Source organism: Trichosurus vulpecula, chromosome 8, assembly GCF_011100635.1.
Source record: "Trichosurus vulpecula isolate mTriVul1 chromosome 8, mTriVul1.pri, whole genome shotgun sequence".
NCBI classification, from domain to species: domain Eukaryota; kingdom Metazoa; phylum Chordata; class Mammalia; order Diprotodontia; family Phalangeridae; genus Trichosurus; species Trichosurus vulpecula.
In genome coordinates, this window is record NC_050580.1 from 75,341,806 (window position 1) to 75,362,295 (window position 20,490).

The 20,490-nt window shown below is 42.6% G+C and overlaps 1 protein-coding gene across 2 annotated transcripts in view; it reads right to left on the reverse strand.

Moving 5' to 3' along the window:
- The window catches only part of ABCC2 (ATP binding cassette subfamily C member 2), an 85,201-nt gene that overhangs the window by 33,486 nt on the left and 31,225 nt on the right, over positions 1 to 20,490 (reverse strand). For both annotated transcript variants that reach the window (XM_036737242.1, XM_036737240.1), the window contains exons 3-12: positions 17,948 to 18,073; positions 16,377 to 16,511; positions 15,755 to 15,874; positions 15,155 to 15,210; positions 10,726 to 10,957; positions 8,211 to 8,386; positions 6,125 to 6,302; positions 4,953 to 5,207; positions 2,362 to 2,427; positions 1,351 to 1,488 (exon numbers count right to left, since the gene is read on the reverse strand). In XM_036737242.1, the coding sequence (XP_036593137.1) occupies positions 1,351 to 1,488; positions 2,362 to 2,427; positions 4,953 to 5,207; positions 6,125 to 6,302; positions 8,211 to 8,386; positions 10,726 to 10,957; positions 15,155 to 15,210; positions 15,755 to 15,874; positions 16,377 to 16,511; positions 17,948 to 18,073 (1,482 nt within the window). The remainder of the gene's footprint in view (positions 1 to 1,350; positions 1,489 to 2,361; positions 2,428 to 4,952; positions 5,208 to 6,124; positions 6,303 to 8,210; positions 8,387 to 10,725; positions 10,958 to 15,154; positions 15,211 to 15,754; positions 15,875 to 16,376; positions 16,512 to 17,947; positions 18,074 to 20,490) is intronic.

The following is a 20,490-nucleotide window of genomic DNA, read 5'->3' on the forward strand; positions in this document are numbered from 1 at the left end:
GCCAGGCACTAGGCTGTGTGCTGGACATTCAAAGGCAAAAATGAAACGGTCCCTGACCTCAAACAGCTTATTATATTCTACAGCTCCCAGTTGCTAGGACTTTATGTCTTCTCCCAGAAGCAGATTCCTTCCGGTTCCCACAACGGGTACCTCCATCTCAGGTGATCCAGGCAAAGCCCAATTACACGTATAAACACTGGAAGGCTGAAGTAGGAATTAAAAAGGGCTATTGATTTGTTAGGGGAAATTTGAGCAGTTGTGACTTTTTAAGTAAAAGGTGAGTCACTCAGAGTCAGGAGGCTCTGGTTTAAGTTACGAAACACCAGGACAAGAGATGCAGGTGCAGGTACAGGTGTAGGGGCAGGTGCAGGTAGAGTGGGGAAAAAAAAACAACAAAACAACAGACCAAGTAAGAATCCCACTGGGACGAGGGGGAGGGGCTGAACAAAAGCTGCTCAGCCCAGGTGGGGCAGGTAAGCTCGAGATGGAAGGTTTCAGCTGAGTGATTCCCCATTGGTCGGGGAGAACTAAGTTTAGTGACCAGTAGCGCCAGTGATATCTATTGCTCCTCACCGCCACCTGGAGGTGGAGAAAGGTGAAACTTTTCCTAAGGGTTTGTTGCTCTCTGCTGCCTCCTCCGGCTGAAGGAGGAAAGGGAGAGGAGGCTTTGTAGCTGTTTTGGTACCCAGGTGCTACTGCTGTCTGCTCTGCTCACACCAAAAATTTAACAAGAGGCCTTCACCGGCATGTAGTATAGTCGGGGTGTGCTGGAACCAGCTCATATGAGTGGATTGTTAATTTTCAGTGCAAGCATTTACACTCCAGAAATCTGCAAATTCTACAAATCGTGACTTGATTTATGGTCGAGTGTCTAGATTTAAGACAGTGATGGAGAAAATAGTAACGATTAAGATTAAACCTAAAAGTGTGCCTGGTGTGCTCTTCCCAGGCCCCTCACCACAAGCTGTTTATTAAACATTTTTATCAGTACACTCCTGACTATACCCTACTTTGCCTATAAGCCCCACTGCATCTCATTTGCTATATTACATTGAGGGGACTCATCAGGGTAAACAGAAAACTCATCAGAGGAAACTACACCCAGAGTACTAGACACTGTTTTTGCCTTTTTTGTGTCCCCAGCTCTTAGCACAGTGCCTGGCACATAGTAAACCCTTAATAAGTAAAGGCCTGTTGATTGACTGACTGCCATGTCATGACATGGACCAAACTCAGAACTTCTAGGGCTGTTGCGGGGGTGGGGGTGGGGCAGTCTGCTCCCTCCAGAAAATTGCCCCAAGGTACCAACAACACTCATTTCACTGACTCTGTTTGTTCCCTCACACTTACCAGAACAGGGGCCAGGTTAAAGATGAATACAACAACACACTGAAGCACAGAAAATGCCCGCAAGTTCCTCAGCTCCTTCTTTCGAATCCCCTGGATCTGCTCCATAAATGAAGGCTCCCAGGCAAAGTATTTCAGGATCTAACAAAGTCAGAGGGCCACTGAATTTTAGAGCTGAAAGGAAACTTGGGGAGGCCTTATATTACAGATTAGGATGTGTAAGACGAAGTGACTTTTCCAAAGCTATGTAGCAAGTTAAGGCCAGATTTCTCGATTCCTAGTTTTTTGCCTTTTTCAGGGTATCCTTCTGATCACTGACACATACACTTTAAGAAGTATTGCCCATCGGGGTCTCAGGACACAGTGTCTTGGGCAAAAGCTAGAATAAGATCTCTATAGGGAAATGGAAAGCTTTGGGAGAGAAGCATTTGAGCTGTCAATGAAAGAACCCTCAAGGTCAAGAATCCCAAGTCTTTGAGTAAGTTCAAAAGGTGAGAAGGGCAGTACTTCAACATTCAAGAGCCTGTGATTTCATTGTGTGAATAGTCCCTCCAACAAGGTAAATCACAACTTCAACATAACTTATTAGATGGTCTTCAAGAGTAACAGTGGCCGAAGAATTCATCACTCTGGTGACAATTAGGTGATGAAACTCTCTGAACTTGGTTAAACTAGTCCTCAGATAACAGCAGTCCAGCTCCAAGTCCCTACTCAAAGTCTTTCCAGCTTGGTAGTGACTGCCAGAACTCTCATTCCACCAACATGGTCTTGGAAAACCCTAGGTCACCACTAAACCACAAAGAGGCATTGGAGGATGGATAACTTTAATGGAGGAATAAGGCGTATTAAGAGACAAAAAAAATGAGATTCTGCAGGGTGTCAGCTGGACCATGACAGTCACCAGGACAAAGGGGTCAGAATCTCAGATCTCCGAAGTGTTCATGAAAGTCAGGAAGCTAATTAGTGCCTATGACCACACTGTGGGGAGGTGGAACCCCAGGCTCTGATTCTCACCTTTATTCCGCTGAGAATCTCATTCATGAGCTTCAGACGCTTGTCCTTGTTTTTCATGTTCTTGACCTGCAGGGGGAAGGAATATATGTACGTATTTATATATGAATATATTTATATATATATCACATACATGTATACCTATGTGTATATATATACATGCATATATACACATATACATATATATGTATACACACACATACTTATATATGAGTCTGCTGGGTGGCTCAGTGGACAGAGCACTGGGCCTATTATCAAGAAGACCTGAGTTCAAATCAAGCCTCAGACACTTACTAGCTATGTGACCCTGGGCAAGTCACTGAGCTTCTGTTGCCTTAATCCACTGGAAAAAGAAATGGTCAACCATTCCAGTATCTTTGCCAAGAACCCGGAAAACCCCATGGATAACATTGCATGTTATAGTCCACGAGGTCAGAAAAAGGAGGACACGAATAAACAACCTAACAACAACAACAACTACTTATAATCATCTATGTATGAATATAGATGTTGAAAAGATATTCTATTATGTGCATATATTCATATACGCATACACATATACATATGCATGTTGCATGTGAGTATGTTCCACTTCAGATCCAGTCCCCTTCCATCTTCTCTAGAAGATCTTCCTTTCTATCATGCCTCTCTTCTCTAATCTTTGATTTCTCCCTATCCACAAGCATGCCAACTCTCCCTTATTCATAAAAATGCTGTGCTAGATCCTACATTCACAGTAGCTACCATCATGTATCTCTCCCACTTCTTCCTGTTAAATTCCTTGGAATGAAACTATCTACAAGCCTCTATCTTCTCTCCTCTCTCTTTTAAACCTTCTGCCATCTGACTTTGAACCTCCGTGTTCAACTGAAACTGCTTTTCCTGAAGTTACCAAGCTCTAACTGACAAACTGGATGGTCTTTTCTCTCAATCTTCACCCTTCTTGATGTCTCTGCAACGCTTGATATTGTCCTTCTCCTGGATATTGTCTCTTCTCTGGATTTTCCTGGACTTTGCTCTCTCTCTCTCTTGGTTTTCCTACTACGGATCTGAGGGCTTATTTTCAGTCCCTTTTGCTGGATTTTCATCTATGTCATGCCCACTCATTGCGGGTGTACAATACAGTTTTGCCCTGTACCTTCTTCTCTTTTATACTCTCTCATTTGGTGAATTTGTCAGCTAGAATGAATTCGATGATCATTTCAAAATCATCTGATTCCCAGATCTATATATCCACCCCTAGCCTCTTTCCTGAGACTCAGTCTGAATCAGCAACCGCCTAATGAACATTTCAAACTGGTTGTACTTTGGCACCTCAAACTCAATATGTCCAAAACAGAACTTCTTATCTGGCCCTCCCCAAACCCATTCCTTATTGTGCAGTTTTCTATCACTGGAAACCTGTGGCCTCAAGGCCACATGTAACCCTCTAGGTCCCCATGGTGTCTCAAGGCTGCAAGTTCCCCACCCCTGATCTAGGGTACCATAATTCTTCCGGTCCTCCAGGTTCCCAACCTTGGTATCATCCTTTATTCTTCACTCTCACTTATCCTTTATATCTAATCAATCGTTGGTTTCCTCACCTCTTGGGCTCCCTGTCCTTTCCATCCTCCATACAACTGCCAAAGTAGTTTTTCTAAAGTGCAGACCATGTCACCCACCTACTCAGGAAACCCTGGTGGTTCCCAATTGCTTCTCAGAGTAAATAGAAACTCCACTGTTTGGCATTTAAAGCTCTTTGTGACTTGGACCCTTCCTCTTTCCAGTCTTCTTACTCTATTTCTTCCATACGCTCCAGCCATATTGACCTGCTATGTGCTGTCCTGTATACTCGACCCTTCACCTTCTCTGTCCCTTTTACAAGATGTCCTCCATGCCTAGAATGTTCTCCTTCCTCACCTCTGCCTCTTGGAATCTCTGGCTGCCATGAAGACTCAGCTCATATAAAAACAATAATAATAATGACAACAACAACAATGATGATGATTAAAAGGGAGCGCCTAGGTGTACAGTGAATGGAGAGCACTGGCCCCGGAGTCAGGAGGACTTGAGTTCAAATCTGATCTCAGACATTCACTAGTTGTGTAACCCTGGGCAATTCATTTAACGCCGATTGCCTCCCCAACCAAAAAATAAAAATAATAAAAAAAAAGATTCAGCTCATATGTTACTTGTTGCAAGAGGTTATTCTCATGACCACTTCTGCCACCTCAGCTGGCGCTCTTCTCCGTTAAGGTCACCTTACATCTATTCTATACATAGCTTGTATAAACTATGTACATTCATGCTGTTTCTACTGCTGAAATGTAAGTTTTCTTAGGGCACTTTGTAATCCCAGCATCTAGCACAGTGTAAGCATATTGAGCATATAGTGAGTACTTAATGGATCGAATGTCTGACTGGTGTACCGTAATATTATTTTCCCCATTTTGCTTACTTCATTTTCCTTCATTTCAACTGAGTCTTACCATTTCTTACCTTCACCCAAGCTATAAATCCAAACTTTCATTTCCAGAAGTTACAAAAAAGAAAGAAAGGTTTCAGATGGCATTTCCATGTGTTAAAGGAATGAAGTTATTCTCTTTTATTCTCACCTGAATTGCTCTGCTTTTGGTGGCCAGCACTGCATTAATGGGGATAAGTAGTACCATTACCCCTAGACCTGCAAGGATAGAGGGTCCTAGCTCCAACCACAAGAAGATAACAGCTAAGATAATTTGCAAAGGGCATGACCATAGCAGGTGAAAAAAGTTGGTCATATCCATAAATCGCTGGGCATCCACAGACATCAGGTTCACCGTTTCCCCAATAGTGTACTGCTTCCGAGCATTGTTGGAGATACTCAATGTCTAAAGAGAAAACATTAGATTAGAACCCTCGATTACCACTACTTTGGAACTGGAGGAGAGGGGCTTAAAGGTAGCCCTTTGTTCAAGAAAGTAAGAGAGCGAGGAGAAAATAATTAGTTAACAAATAATTCATTGAGTGATTGGTTCTGGCCTTGGACACAGTGGATGGAGGAATGTTGTCTTGAGCCATCTCCCCATTGGGGCAGTCTGGCTATGTCTAGAGAGTGAAGAACTTTTGGAGTGGAGAGAACCATGGAATCCACACCTGAGGTCAAGTGACTTGTCTTTTGCCAGATTCATTATTTCTAGGGTCTGAGCCTTATCGGCATAAACCCATTAAACAAAACGGATGGAGGAACATGTTTCTGAGCCATCCGCCTATGGGAAGTGTTGACTACTTACAGTGGATGAAGGACTTTTAGAGTGGAGAGAACCATGAAACCCACATCTGAGGTCAAGTCAATTGCCTTTTATCGGACACATTTTGTTATTTCTAGGCTCTGAACCTTCTTGGTATCAACCTGCTATTCTCGTGTGTGGGGTCAGGTTAGATCCACCTCTATTGCCACTTCTCTCCCCAAATCTCTTTGCCTCATGATCTTTTCAGTCCACCAATTCACTATTTGGAAGGACATGCCAGATTTCTTGATCATGATACAGAATTGGAAAATGTCCCAAATGCCAGGAGCACAAAGCTGCTAATGTTCCCTTCCTTGGACTTAAGGAAGCATACAGATGACCCCATTTCTGCCATTGGGCAAAGACCCACTTGCCTCCTGAAGTTCTCCAATCATAAATGATGATGGGAAAGAGTGGCCCCAGAGTGTTCTCCTTTTGGTTTCTTATGATAGCTCCAATCATAGCAGCTATTTGGGAGCAGGGGTTGTTTTCTGAAGGAGACCCGTGATTCTGTTTACCTTCCTATAAACGGAAGCCATGATGGTTGTCCGCACAGTCATGCCCAGGATGAAACAATACTGAAAGTACCACTGAAGGCTGAAGGACTGGATGAGGGCCACCACAAAGAAGAGGACAGAATACCCGTAGCCTTGCCACACATATGTTGAGGGGTCACTAGCAAATGAGATCATCAGCCTGCCAGAGAAAAAACAAGTAAGTGACACCATCCAGACCTCCAAGGACCATGAACCCCTCGCTTTGACAGACAGGTAGGACTCCGTTAGATCTCTGGAGACTAGAATTACTGGCGCTCTGATCAGCCTCCAGGCTTCACAGCTGTGGCCCCTTCCTCCCACCCTGCCCCCCTGACTCTGCTGAGAGTCAGGCCAGATTTGGAATTGAAGGATCCGGTTTCGAGTCCTGCGTCTGCCACTGACTGACCTTACGACCTTGGGTTCTCTCTCCGCCTCAGTTTCCTCAGCCACAAAATGAGGAGATGATTTATACTTAATTATCTTTAAGGTTCCTTCCAGCTTTAGGTCCAAAGGCGGAGTGGGGAATGGAAGGCACTGAGACTATTATTCCCATTTCTTGGCCTCACTTCTGCTCTCTTCCTGCGAATCAGCCTGTCCTGGGCATAAGTCAGGCAAACCGAGGGAGTGATAGCTGCCCTTGCCCAGTTGGAAATGCAGGCTTGCTAAGCAGCAGGAGATGCCATGCCTCTGGTGCAAACTGAAAAGGTTTCTCCTCTAGGATGCTGCCTTTGACAAACCATGGGAAAGAATAGGTTTGTAAAGTGTAAAGCACCACAATCCAGCCCTCTCATTTTACAGCTGAATAAACTGAGTCCTAGAGAAGTTCTCTAGGTAACACAACTAAAGACAGGATTAGAACCCAGGTCCCAAGACTCCTAATCTTGCACAAGTCAGTACAATGCACCTAAACCCCCATGGAAGGCCAGAAGGATCTCACCAAAAGCAAAACGAGAGTGGTCCCCTGGCAGCGGAGGCTACCAAATGCACCTCGTTTAGTCAACAGCAATCCTATTGTGCAGGAAATAGGATCTATGAGAATCCCTTAGGTTTCCCTAAAAGCCCAATCTAATCCAACAAGCCTTTATTAAGTGCCTGCTATGTACAGCATAGCCTACTAGGCTCTAATAGACTAAAGACTAAATGAAAAAGCTGCCTTCAAGGAGTTTTCTTTCTACTGGGAAAATGCCACAGGTGAATAGATAAGTTTAATATATAACAGATATATAAACATAATATGTAACAGAGACACAGAAAAGTACAGAGAGTACTAACAAGCAGAGGGATGAAGAAGGCTTTCTATAAGCAGTGGTGTATAAGCCATGAGCCCTTAAGAAGCCAATGATTCCAAGAGGCAGAAGTGAGGAGGGAGTGCATTCCATGCATGGAGGCCAGGCTGCCCAACGGCATGGAAGCTAGAGCTCAAACACTTAGTGTGAGGAACAGCCAATAGGCTAGTGTGTTTACCATACAGGAATTGAGAGATGGAGAATCGAGTTCAGAGAATAACAGGTTGTCCAACTTGGCCAGAATTCAGAGTACGTGAAGGAGAATAAAGGGAAACAGGCTTGGAAAGGTAGACTGGAGCCAGATTGTAAAAGGCTTTAAATACGAGGCTGAGCAGCTTGGATGATGTCAGGGAAGGAATAAGGAGCCATTGAGGGCTCTTAAGAGAGTAATAGGGTCAGATGTGCTTTAGGAAGATTATTTTGGTGACTGCTCAGAGGATGGATTGGAAGGGGGACAGATTGGAAGAAGGGAGACAGTGTGAGATTATTGCACTAGACCAGGTAAAAGGCAATGTGGGCAGAAACTAGGACAATAACCATGCGAATGAAGAAAAGGAAAGTAGGATTAGATACACGAAAAGCTTGAAGATGGCAGAGGGAAGCGAAAGAGACCCACTACCATTTTCATCACCTTAGGTTTTGAAAATTACCCCTTTGTTTTCAATCAGCTAAATGCATTAGGTTGCAGTGAAAAATGCAGTGGGCTGATAGAGTCCAGCCTTCTGCCTAGATAGACCAGGCCTCTATGCCCTGCAAAGGCTGCACAATGCTCCACAACTCACTTCAGGAGCTGAGGGCTCACAAACGTCAGGATGTCTTGAATCAGCTTATATAGGAAGGACTTCACCAAAATACCACGGAAAGTTTTAAACAGAGCTTTGATCAACCAGGACTTGGCAAAGTCTTGTTTGGTTCCAGATATTTTCTCTTTCTTCTTTTTTTTCTGTTTCATATCTTCCTAAGGGCAAAAACATGTCATTGAAAAAGAATAGAAGAGCCATGAGTTAGGTGCCTATTAGTCTTACAAAGATCATATGTGTCTTTTGCATCACAATTCGGAAGCCCAGGGACAAAGACATAGAGCTCGATTTCCCCATATTTGAAATTATTGGTAGGCATTCTTGCTTTTGGACCCACTTTAACCAGTCTTTGAATTCTGTACCAATTACTTCTTTGGGTAGAGTTTCTGCTCTTTCTAGCTCCTTCGTTTGGCTCTTGGCCCAACATCCAAACACTCCACCACTCCTTCCTACCCTGGGCTCTGAACCCCAGCACCTCCAACCTTCATGCAGGCTTCTGTTGCTTCCTCAGTATTTGTGCATTAATGGTTAACCCTTGCTCAGCCATGGCGGATGGGATATGTCTGTTTGCTCCATCCAGGCCATTCTCCTCACCATCTCCTAGAACTCACTGTGCTAATTCTTGTCCTCTGTTCCTTTGCTTATTCTGTCCTTAGTCTGCCCTTCCCACTCCTTTCTACCTACTTCAAAATGCTTTAATTCAACAAATGTCAATTGTGTCATTGTCTCCACCTCTAAACTCTAAGACCTGAAGTAGATGGTCACCCAGCATTGAATAGTATCATGCAACACCTCTCTGGAGAGGACTTTATTACAATGAACTGCAGAGGTTAGGAGTTATAGGTGTTTGGGAGGTAGCCTGATGGTTATCACGACACATTAAGAATGGTTATCACGACACATCCTGGTAATGTTGTGGAGGAGAGATTCAGGAGGAAACTGGAAGCCAGGAGACCAGAAGGGGGACAAGACAAGTTCAACCAAGAGGTAATGAGGTCTTGGACTAGTGTATTGGAAGTGGAAACAATCCTAATTAACATTTGTACAGTGCCCTAAAGTTTTAATGTACCATCCATGTTAGCATATTTGATCTTTACAATAACCCTGTGAGATCTCAGAGAAGTTAAGTGACCCATCCAGGGGCATACAGTAAATGTCAGAGGCAGGATTTGAACCCAGCTCTCCCCTGACTCCTGTACTTTTTTTTCAGTAGATTGCTCTGCCTTTCATGCAAATGAAATGAAAAGGAGAGAACCATGCAGAAGACACTGCAGAGAGAGACTCATCATGATTTGGTGACATGTGTGTCTAGGTGGGGACCAGGGAGAAGAAAGAAGAACCATGGTTGACTATCAGGTTTTGAGCTTGAAGGACACAAAGAATGTTGGTGCCATTAACAGAAAAATAAAAGACCAGGGGAAGAAATTGCCGTGGGAAGAAAATGACTTCAATTTTGGGTGTGTTAAACTTGAGAAACCAGTGGGACATCCACCTGATGATACCAAGTAGAGGGTTGGAAATGTGGGCCTGGAGTTCAGCAGACTTTTACCTCTAGATATTTTAGCTAGAGGTCTAAGAGTAAATGAGAGAGTCAGTGGAGAGGGTGAAGAGAATGGTTCAAAGGCAGAATCATGGAGAACATGGAGAACAACTATATCTAGACATTCAAAGCTCACTGAAATCCCAACTTCCTTCACAAAGCCATCTCTGAGGATTCTCTGTTCAGTCGTTTCAGTTATGTCCAATTATTCGTGACCCCTTTTGGGGGTTTTCTTGGCAGAGATAATGGAGTGGTTTGCCATTTCTTTCTCCAGCTTATTTTACAGGTGAGGAAACTGAGGCAAACAGGGTTAAGTGACTGGCCCAGGGCCATACAGCTGATAAGTGTCTGAGGCTGGACTGGAACTCAGGAAGATGAGTCTTCCTTGACTCCAGGACCAGCGCTGGGTCACCTAGCTGCCCTTTCTCTTCACTTTGATCTGATCCATCTGGCATATATTTACTGAGCCCTTACTATATATACACAAGGTACTGGGAATACCAAGACAAAATAAAAAAGTAGTCCCTGCCTTCAAGGAACTTCCATTCTATACAAGTTATGGCTTAGAACACACAATTTAGCACTTAGCTTTGTACCTTCTTGTATTAACCTTCTCGGTTAAAGAATGCTAGATTAGGGGCCAGGACATTTGATTTCTGGCCTTAGTTCCCTTGAATCTCTGAGCCTCAGAGTCCCCATCTGCCCGTGAGGATGATAATACCTTCTCCATGTACTGTTGGTGTCATGAAGAGGACCTAATGAAATAATCTATCTGAAAGTACTTTGAAAATGGTAAAATGCTTTACAAATATAGGGCATCGTCCTCCCTGTTATTACCATGGGCACTGACACACACCTAAGACGGGGAAGCATGTACACGTACACACACACACACACACACACACACACACACACACACACACATATACATGTTCACCAGCACTCTGAGAAAGTTACCAATACAAGGTTGTCTTGGCTCTGACTAGTGTTTGGGCCATTCATCCCGGCTTCAGACGTCTCCTGGGATTTCCTCTTCTCACGTCGTTTCTGCAGTGCCCGCTTGGCCTTCTTTATCTCTATTTCCTTGTACTTTTCAAATATCTTTGAGACTTCTTGGGTTTTCTCTTTTTCATTCAACTCCCAGACATCTTCCAAAGTCAAGGGTTTTCTATAGCCTTTCACAATGATACTGTAAAAGAAAGTTCACAGGATTATCGAGTTAGAGCCAGAAGGGGCCTTCCAATCTCACCTTCTCCACTAGATCATCCCCCTCCCACATTTCTCTCGCCTTTTGAAAAACAAACCAAAACCCAGACACATCACCTTCACTTGACTCTGAAGCCTCCTCTATCCTCCTATTTCCTTAATCTTTTCCTGGCTAACTTTCCTAAATAATTCATATTACCGCAGTCACTTCCTTATTACCCACTCATCATCTCCCTATTATCTGTCGCTTATCCTAACATTCTACTGGAAATGGCTCCAGAGTCACCAGCAACCAGGAGATCAGCCCAACTAAGCCTTCACCCTCCTCCTGGATCTCTCTGCAGCATTTAATATTGTTGACTCTTCCTTTTGTTGTTCCTTTTTTTTAAACACATTTCTTTTTTTGTTAATTTATTAAGTTTTAGTTTTCAACATTTGCTTCTGTAAGTTTTAAATTTTCTCCCTCTCCCTCCCCCCTCCCTCCCCAAGACAGCATGCAATCTGATATGGACTGTACACACACATTGCTATTAAACACATTGTCACAATTGTCATGTTGCATAGAAGAATTATAACGAATGGGAGAAACCATGAGAAAGAAAATAAAACAAAACAAAAGAGAAAAGAGTCTGCTTCACTCTGCATTCCAACTCCATAGTTCTTTCTCTGGATGTGGATGGCATTTTCCACCATGAGTCCTTTGGAAAAGTTTTAGGTCCTTGCATTTTTAGAAGGGCTAAGTGTATCAAAATCAGCCCTCACACGCTGGCTTTAACACATTTGTATTGACTAACCCCTTGTTCTTTAAATCCTTTCTTGTTTCTCTCTCCACAATATCTCTCCTGTCCAACTCCTTCAACAAATATCTATTAAGGCCTCCTACTAGGCACCCTGAGAGATTTTTAAAAATGAAAAAAGTATGTTCTCTGCCCTCAAGCACTTACTGGTTGTGGAGATAGAGGATGCTGTGCATAGAATACAAAGCTTTATGTGTCAATTCCATGATATAAACAGAGCGCTAGTAGACTTCACAGAAGGAGAGATCATTTTTGGCTTTTCATAGAAGGCTTTGTGGAGATGGCCAGTAAGCACAGATAGAATTAGAATAGCCAGAGGAGTGTTATAAGTTAGTAGGGGAAGAGGCATTCCAGCTAGAGGGAATAGACTGGCTAAAGATATGGAGGTGGAATAGAACAGTACAGATAGGAAGTAGCAGGAATCAAACTAGGAAGGGTTGAATGAAATTATGGAGGGCATTTCATGACAGACTAGGAAGTCTTGAGATGGGGAGTCGTTACCTTAGTTCTCATTTCTCCTCACCGGAAGTATTGAAATGGTCTCTTAACTGGCCTTCCTGCCTCACATCTCTCCAACCCATCCTCCAAATAGCTGCCCAAGTGATTTTCCCTAAGTGCAGACCTGCCCGTGTCGCTCCCCTACTCAATAAACCCTTATAACTCCCTATTGCCTCTAAGATCAAATAGAAAATCCTTTATTTGGGCTTTAATGTCTTTCACAACTTGACTTCAACTTGTCTTTCTAGCTTTATTCTAGGTTATTCTATGGTCCTGCCTCTCATTATTATTGTGATTTTATGCAAATCTCCATCTTTTCCCTAATCTCCTGAGTTCCAGTCCTTGCATTCCCAGCTGTTTAGGGGACATCTCTATCTGGAGGGTTCAAGTGTTGCCTCAAGCTCAATGTATCTTAAATCTAATTTACCATTTTTCTCTCTCTTTCCCCTCCCCTCCCCAGACAAGCTCTTCCTTCTGACTTCCCTATATCTGTTAATAGGTCTGCCATTCTCTTAGGCATTCAGGTTCTAAGTCCTGATGTCCTCACTAATTCTTCTCTTGTTCTTGTACACCCACCTCCAATCGATTCCTGTACATTTTTTCTCTAGAATCATCTTCATGCCTGGACTTCCTCTGCCATTCCTACTACCACCACTGATATTCAGGCCTTCTTAGTTCACACCTGCCCATATGGCTGAAGTCATCTTTTATACAGTTTGGCTATAGCGATTGCCTCCTAACTGTCCTCTCTGCCAAGAGGCTCTCTCAGCTTCTGCCAGAGGGGCAGCCTCGAGGCCACATGTGGCCTTCTAGGTCCTTGGGTGTGGTCTTTTGACTGAGTCCAAGTTTCACAGAACAAATCCTTTTATTAAGGGGCTTTGTCCTGTGAAGTTTGGACTCAGTCAAAGGGCTGCACTTGAGGACCTGCGGGGCCACATGTGGTATTGAGGCTGCAGGTTCCCCACCCCTGTATCTAATCCCTCTTGCCCAACAAAATGCCATCAGATCAATGTTCCCAGGGTATTGGGTAGATTAGGTCACCTCCCCTGTTCAGTGAGTCCCCATCCCTAGACTTCTAAACTCAGCATTCAAGGACCTCCATAGTCTTGCTCAGCCTCTCTAGCTGTTATCTCCTGCCCCTTCCTATCCATACTGTCCCATTCATAATTTTTTGAACTTGCTTTTGGCCTTTTTTGACCTCAGTATCTTCACTCATGGTTTTCCCTTTAGCCAGAACAACTCTTCACCACAAGCTTGATAAGAATGGCTAGCATTTAAATATTCACTTTGCGGTTTGCAAAGTACTTTACACGTGTCGTCTCATTTGGTCCTCATAACAACCTGTGACGTGAGTGAGATTCTTAGCCTCATTTTACAGATGAGGAAAACTGACTTGCCCAGGATCACACAGCTTGCCTCTGAGGCAGGAATCAAATTCAGGTCTGCTTGACTCTCAGCCCACTGCCCTATCCACACCTCTGACTATCAAAAGTCTATCCATCTATCCAGACTGTCCCTATGAGGTCCTTTTGGAAAAGCCCAGCTGAAAAGGATCTTTCCCTTCTCAGAAGTAAGGAAGAACTTTGTCTATATCATATATAAGGTCCTCGTCACATGAAGGTTTGTAATCTCTGCTATATGTGGCTAGGTGGCGCAGTGGATAGAGCGCTGGGCCCAGAGACAGAAAGAATCATCTCCCCTGAGTTCAAAACTGGCCTAAGACACTTACCATCTGTAAGCTGTGTGACCGTGGGTGAGTCACTTAACTTTGCCTCAGTTTCCTCATCTGCAAAATGAGCTGGAGAAGGAATAGCAAACCACTCCACCATCTCTGCCAAGAAAACCCCAAATAGGGTCACGAAGAGTTGGACATGACTGAAACAACTGAACAAAAGCATGTCTGCTATTAGGCTGTAAGTTCTCTGTGGCAGGAAGGATATCTAGCACAGGGTCTTACTTGATAAATATATATTGAAATTAATCATGGTGTATTTGGGGAGAAACTTCCGAGGAACAACAGCTTTGACCTAGGAGGGGGAAGCTTACTTGTCTGGTGTAGTTATTGTTCAGTCATTTTCCAGTTGTGTCTGACTTTCTGTGACCCTATTTGGGGTTTTCTTGGCAAGGATACTGGAGTGGTTTGCTATTCCCTTCTCCCGTTCATTTTACAGATGAAGAAACTGAGGCAAATAGAATTAAGTGACTTGCCCAGGGTCACACATCTAGTAAGCATCTGAGGCCCGATTTGAATTCAGATCTTCCTAACTCCAAGTCCCATGCTCTATCCATTACACCACCTAGCTGCCCATTGGGCAATAACTGCCTGGAGCCTATCTCTAGTCCTGTGCCTAAAGTCACTCAGAACCTCTTCTGGTTCTCAGTGACCTTCAGTTCTTGTGCAACAGGTTGATGCCAATGCATACATTTCATTTGCATGCTTGCACTGTTAAAAATTATAGCCAGGGATGTTTGTCTCTCTGGCCCCTGTCGATACCCTTCTTCCCCATCCCCAGGCTCTAGGAAGCAAACCTCCAATCACCCATCTGGTCATCAGCTAGCAATGAACAAAACTTAATAACACTTAAAACTTATCGTCCTCTGTCTGTATTTGAATGGGAAAACTGTGGGAGTAAAAAAAAAGACTTCTAAAACCAGCAAAATGACCCTACAATAGTAGGATTAAATACAGATTGGTAGGTTATCATTTATCAATAACAAACACTTGGACTTAACAGTCCAAGCCTACTTTGTGTCCAGAGCAAAAGGGAATCAGAGGCTGTCTCCATTTCCACTCTCATATAACTTTCTATGTCCTCTAGAAAGAGTGAGGGGGAAGGGGAAGAGACAATGCTAAAGGACCAACCCATATCCAACGTATGTCCTACCTGTCAAACCAACTGAAGGTAATGGAGCTAAGAAATGAGGCCGTGGCTGATGGATTCTGCAAGACACACAGAAAAAAAACAGTCAGACATAGACACAAGAAATTCTGAGATCAGGAACAGTACATTCTCCCACAGGTCAGATATTTCCCCAGGTTTAATCTGTTGCCCTGGAACCTGAGAATCAGAAGTGTTTGTTGAGCATGTTTGAAGTTCTCAATATGCTAATAACCAGTACATGATTCATCAAGGGTTTTCTACAAAATAATTGATTGTTATATAAATGTCCCAGGCCGAAGACTAGGAGATCCTTCTAAAGGCAACAAGTCAATGCTACAGCCACCCTCTGTTTCTAAAGCCCTTGAAAGGGTCTCTGCCAACCTATCCTGGGCTTCCTGGATCCCCATATGAGACTACTGAGATTGCCATCCTCAAAAGACTAAAAGAATGTAAGCTTTTGAGGACAGGAACTGTTTCACTTTTGGTTTTGCTCCCCGACCCCTGGCACATTGCCTAGCATGTTTATCAATTAATAAATGTATGGTAATTGAAGGGCTGACTGACTATCCCATGACATAGGGAGCCAAAAATTCAAAATCTCACATTTGCTGATGCTCTGGTTTCTGGAGTCCTCTCTGAAATGGCTGAAATTACCACAATAACAACCTGAATACCATAGGAGATGAAATATAGGCAGGATCTGGCAATATTGGAATCATTTCCCTAAGGAGAAAAAAATATAAAAAAACCAGAATGTCATAGCTTGTGCCTCCAAGTTGATTCTAGACCAAGAGTTATTAAGCTGGGATCCATGAGCTTGTTTTTTTTAAAAAATTATTTTGACAATTACATTTTAATATAATTGGTTTCCTATAATCCTATCTATTTTATTTTATGTACTTATAAGCATTATTTTGAGGAGGGGTCCATAGACTTCAAAAACATTGCCAAAGTGGGTGATGAGACACAAAAAGGCTAAGAACCCCTGTTCAAGACTGACTGGATCCTTTCCCAATGATTAGAACCAATAAATATATTTCATTACTAATATATTATTGTTTTTTCATTATTAATATATTTATATTAATATATTTGGGAAAAATAAAGAATCAAAAACTTGATAATCCCTTGATCCCAACTCCATCTGGAACCCAATTTCCTTAAACCTAAAGTATTCTTGTCCCCCTCTTCTCTCACTCCCCTATTCCTTTCTCCTTTCTCTAACCTGTAGGAGGATCCTGATAAGAGTCTGTAACTGGAAAACACCACAGACCAGAGAGAAAATCCAGAACATAAACACTAGCCAAGAGTCCTTCTGTATGCACCATCTCCTGTAGTGATGGATCACCAAAACCAGGACCTGGAGAGGAAGCCATGTTTTGTAAGAACATTGTTCACTAATAGAGTGATAAAATCAGCAATGGTGATAGAGAAAGACAAACCCAAGGAAAAATGATAGCCAGGGATTTTTGTCTCCCTTTCCCCTGGCAATGCCCTTCTTTCTTTCCCTGGCCCCTCAGAAGCAACCCTCCAGTCACCCATCTGGTTATCAGCTAGCAGTGAACTAAACTTCATAATACTTAAAATGCAATATCCTCTCTATTTGAATGGGGAACTACGGGGAGTCAAAAGAAAAATGACTTCTACATCCACCAAAATAAATCTATAATAGTGGGATTGAAGACAGATTAAAGATGAAAAGATATAAGATCTCTGTACCTATGCCTCCTATTAATATTAGCCAAAGCAAATTGAAGAATCAGGAAAGCTAGCTGCGTCATCTCTTCTACCTACTTCTGTACCTAGATGCTCCAGGGGTAAAAAGGACTCTAACTCTGGTGGTTTCTCCATAATCTCTTTTGGGAAGATTTATACAAATAATACTAGACAGCTTTCTACCCAAGTACTGCCTCTGACTACCTTGGATTTAGTTTTGGGTGATTATTTTTACATTCATATTAGTTGAATTTCTCTCTCTGCTTAAATCCAGAAACTCACACTTCATCCTCAGTACTTAGACAGGAGGATATAAGAAAATCCAGCTCACACTCCAGGAAGCAGTGTGCTGCTGCAGAAAGGAGACCTAGATCCCAGTCTTGGCTTGGCCACTAACTGTAACCTGGAGCATTTAACTACTCTGAGCATCAGTTTGCCCATCTGTCCCATTGGGGAGGACATTCTGCCTCAAATGAAGCTTGGTTTGGCACCTTATCACAAATTATTACATGTTCCAATTATCTATACTTAGATCTTCATCTCCTGTTGGTTGTGTAATGGTCCTGGAACCTAGAATAGTTATGTACTTAATAAATGTTTGCTCAATTGTATAAGATAAGAGGGTGGGTTAGAATTTACATTATATAATTCTATTACCCGAATCCTTAAAGCTCTCATTTCACTTAGGGAAATGACTCCACAAATCAATGCCTACCAGAAAGCTAAAAACTTAAAATTATCTGTTTTTTATAATCCACTTTTTATAATCCACTTCCTCTTACTCTACCAGCATCTCCTTTAGAAGCAATATTCAAGTCAGAGGGAAGTGGTGAAAAGTCCATTGGACTGGGTATTAGAAGACCTGAGTTCTAACCCCAGCTCAGCCGGTAACTTGCTAGTCCCATATTCTCTGTTTGACTCAATTCCTTTATCCAGAAAATAAAGAGACTGGACTAAAGTATCTCTAGAGTCTCTTCTAGATCTAAGATAACCAGGATACAGTGACGCTTGGGTCTGGATTGTTCTCATTTCATCCCAAGAGAATGAATTTCAGGCTCAGAGGCTTGCGATGCTTCTTACCCAGGTGGCTATGGAGAGACATGGATTAGTGTACTCAACAGCAGGTCTAGGGGTCTGACCTGAGCCTTCAACAATGGTGAAGACCAGCTCTATGATTGATGTGATTAGGAGTAACACAACAAGCACCTAGGAAGAGAACAAAAGCTAACGTTAGTAATTAGGTCACTCCCTAGACTCCACAGAAGTGTAAAGCCAGAGATTGGACTAAATCAGGAGGTTTTAACCTGGGGTCTATGAACTTAAAAAAAATTTTTTATAACAGTATTTCAGTATAATCAGTTTCCTTTGTCACTCTTTATTTATGCATATTTTAGTTCATATTGTATGCACATCTTAAAATTTATATTTTATTTAAAAACATCATTCTGAGATGAGGGCCATAAGGTTTCACCATACTGCGAAAGGGACCCATGATACCAAAAAGGTTAAGAACCCCTGGTCTAGACTAAGGTTCTCTAAGTTTCTTAGGTTCTCACTCTAAATCTATAACCCTTTGAGTTCCTATGGAACCAAATGTCTCTAATACAAATGATTTACAAATGATATACGTTGGTTCTGACAGGATACTTAGTAAGATTACTATTAGGATTGTTTGAAAAAGTCAAGGTGTTAGGGCTCCAATGTCATCCCAACTCTAAATCAATCCTTTGTTCCTGGCCTAGGACTGAAGGCAGTCCCAGAGGGCAGACAGAGGTGAGATCCTAGAGACCCTAAGGTGAAAGTATTGATAAAATGGCCCACTGACTTAGGTAGTGGACATGTAACTGATACATTTTCTGAGGCTCCTCCATTTCCTACATTAGACATATTTCAGGGAAGCATATTTCTTTATAATAATTAAGCACATTTGATGAAACTAAGTTTAAGTATAGTATAAGGAAATGAGAGAGAGAAGGAGGAGGAAGACAAAGAGAGAGGGAGAGAAGGAGGAAGGAGAGAGGGAGAGAAGGAGAGAGAGGGGGAAAGAAGGAAGGAGAGGGAAAGGAGGGAAATGGGGAGGATGGAGAGAGAGAGGAGGAAGAGGGAGAGAAGGAGGGAGAGAAAGAGAAGGAGGAAAAAGGAGAGAAGGAGGGAGAGGAAGAGAAGAAGGAAAAGGAAGAGGGAGAGAAGGGACAAGGAGGGAGGAGGGGAGAGAGGAAGGAGAAAAAGAGAAAGAGAAAGAATGAGAGAGTTTCAAGAAGAAAGAAAGGGGCAGAAGTACCAAATGCAGGATGAGGAGTGAGAAAAATCCCATTGCATTTGGTGACTAGAACAACCCTTGAGACGGCTGTCCCAGTAGGGCAGTAGGTTAGAAGCTAAATTGTAAGGAGCTCAACAACAAAACAGTAGTGACAAAGTGGAATGCCTCAAGAATTTTTGGTGGCTCCCTATTGCCTCCAGGATAAAATACAACTTGTCATTTAAAGCCCTTTACCACCTGGTTCAATCATATATTTCCAGGCATATTTCACATTGCTCCCCTTCACAAACTCTATGTTTCAACAAAGTTGGCCCATTTGTTGTTCCCTAAATTCAGCATTGTATCTCCTGCCTGTGAGTCTTTGCTCAGCTCTTCCACCATGCTCCACCTCTACCTTAGAATCTTTTGCTTCTTAGCCAATCTCTAGCTCATTTCTGGTACCACCCTCATTGAGAGCCTTTCAAGATTCCCCTATTCATCGGCACTCTCTTCCTCTTCAAACTTAAATTATCTGTGTACATGTTATATCCTTCCAGTAGCTTCACAGAATCAAGGGATCACAGCTCTAGAGCTGGAGGCAATCTCAGAAGTCATTTATTTTTCAATCCCTTCATTTTACAGGTAGGGGAATTGAGGTCCAAGAAACGACTTGCCCATAGTCATAGAAGTAGTAAGCAGCAGAACTAGGATTCAATTCCAGCTTTTCTGGACCATGCTACCTCTTCTTAAGGGCAAGTGCCCTATTAGAGAGTTTTGTCTTTATATTCCTAGCCCCTGGCACCATGCCTTGCATGTAATAAGAGTTTAGCAAATGTTTTTGGAATTGAGTTAATACTGTCAAGTCCTAGAGGAAATGAGAGATATGGGGATCCGAAGTATTTGGACAAAATGTAGGAATGTGCCTGACAGAGTTTAATAAGACTAAATGTAAATTCCTGTTCTTGGGTTCCAAAAATGCACTGCTTCTGTTACTCAAGATTCCATATCTTCTGTGAGAAAATATTCTCTTCCCCAGCTATCCATATTTAACAAGGGAAAGGAAGGAACTTTAGTAATCATGTTCAGTCACGTCCTCACTAGTGGAATTTGTTTTTATCACTATCTTCTCCTAAGGTAGGAGTGACCAGGCTCCAGTTCTACTGCTTGCCGACAGATAAACATCGACCTGAAAACATTACACCTTCCACAGGAACAAACCTTGACACAGGATAATATATTCTGAGGGCCATGCCAGACCCCAGGACAATTCAGGAAATGTGTTTGAAAGGATATAAGGAAAATACTGGGTAAGGGGTGGGGGTGGGAAAAAAGGCCACTGGGACTCTGGATGACTTTAGTCTATTGAACACATAGCTGTCATAGA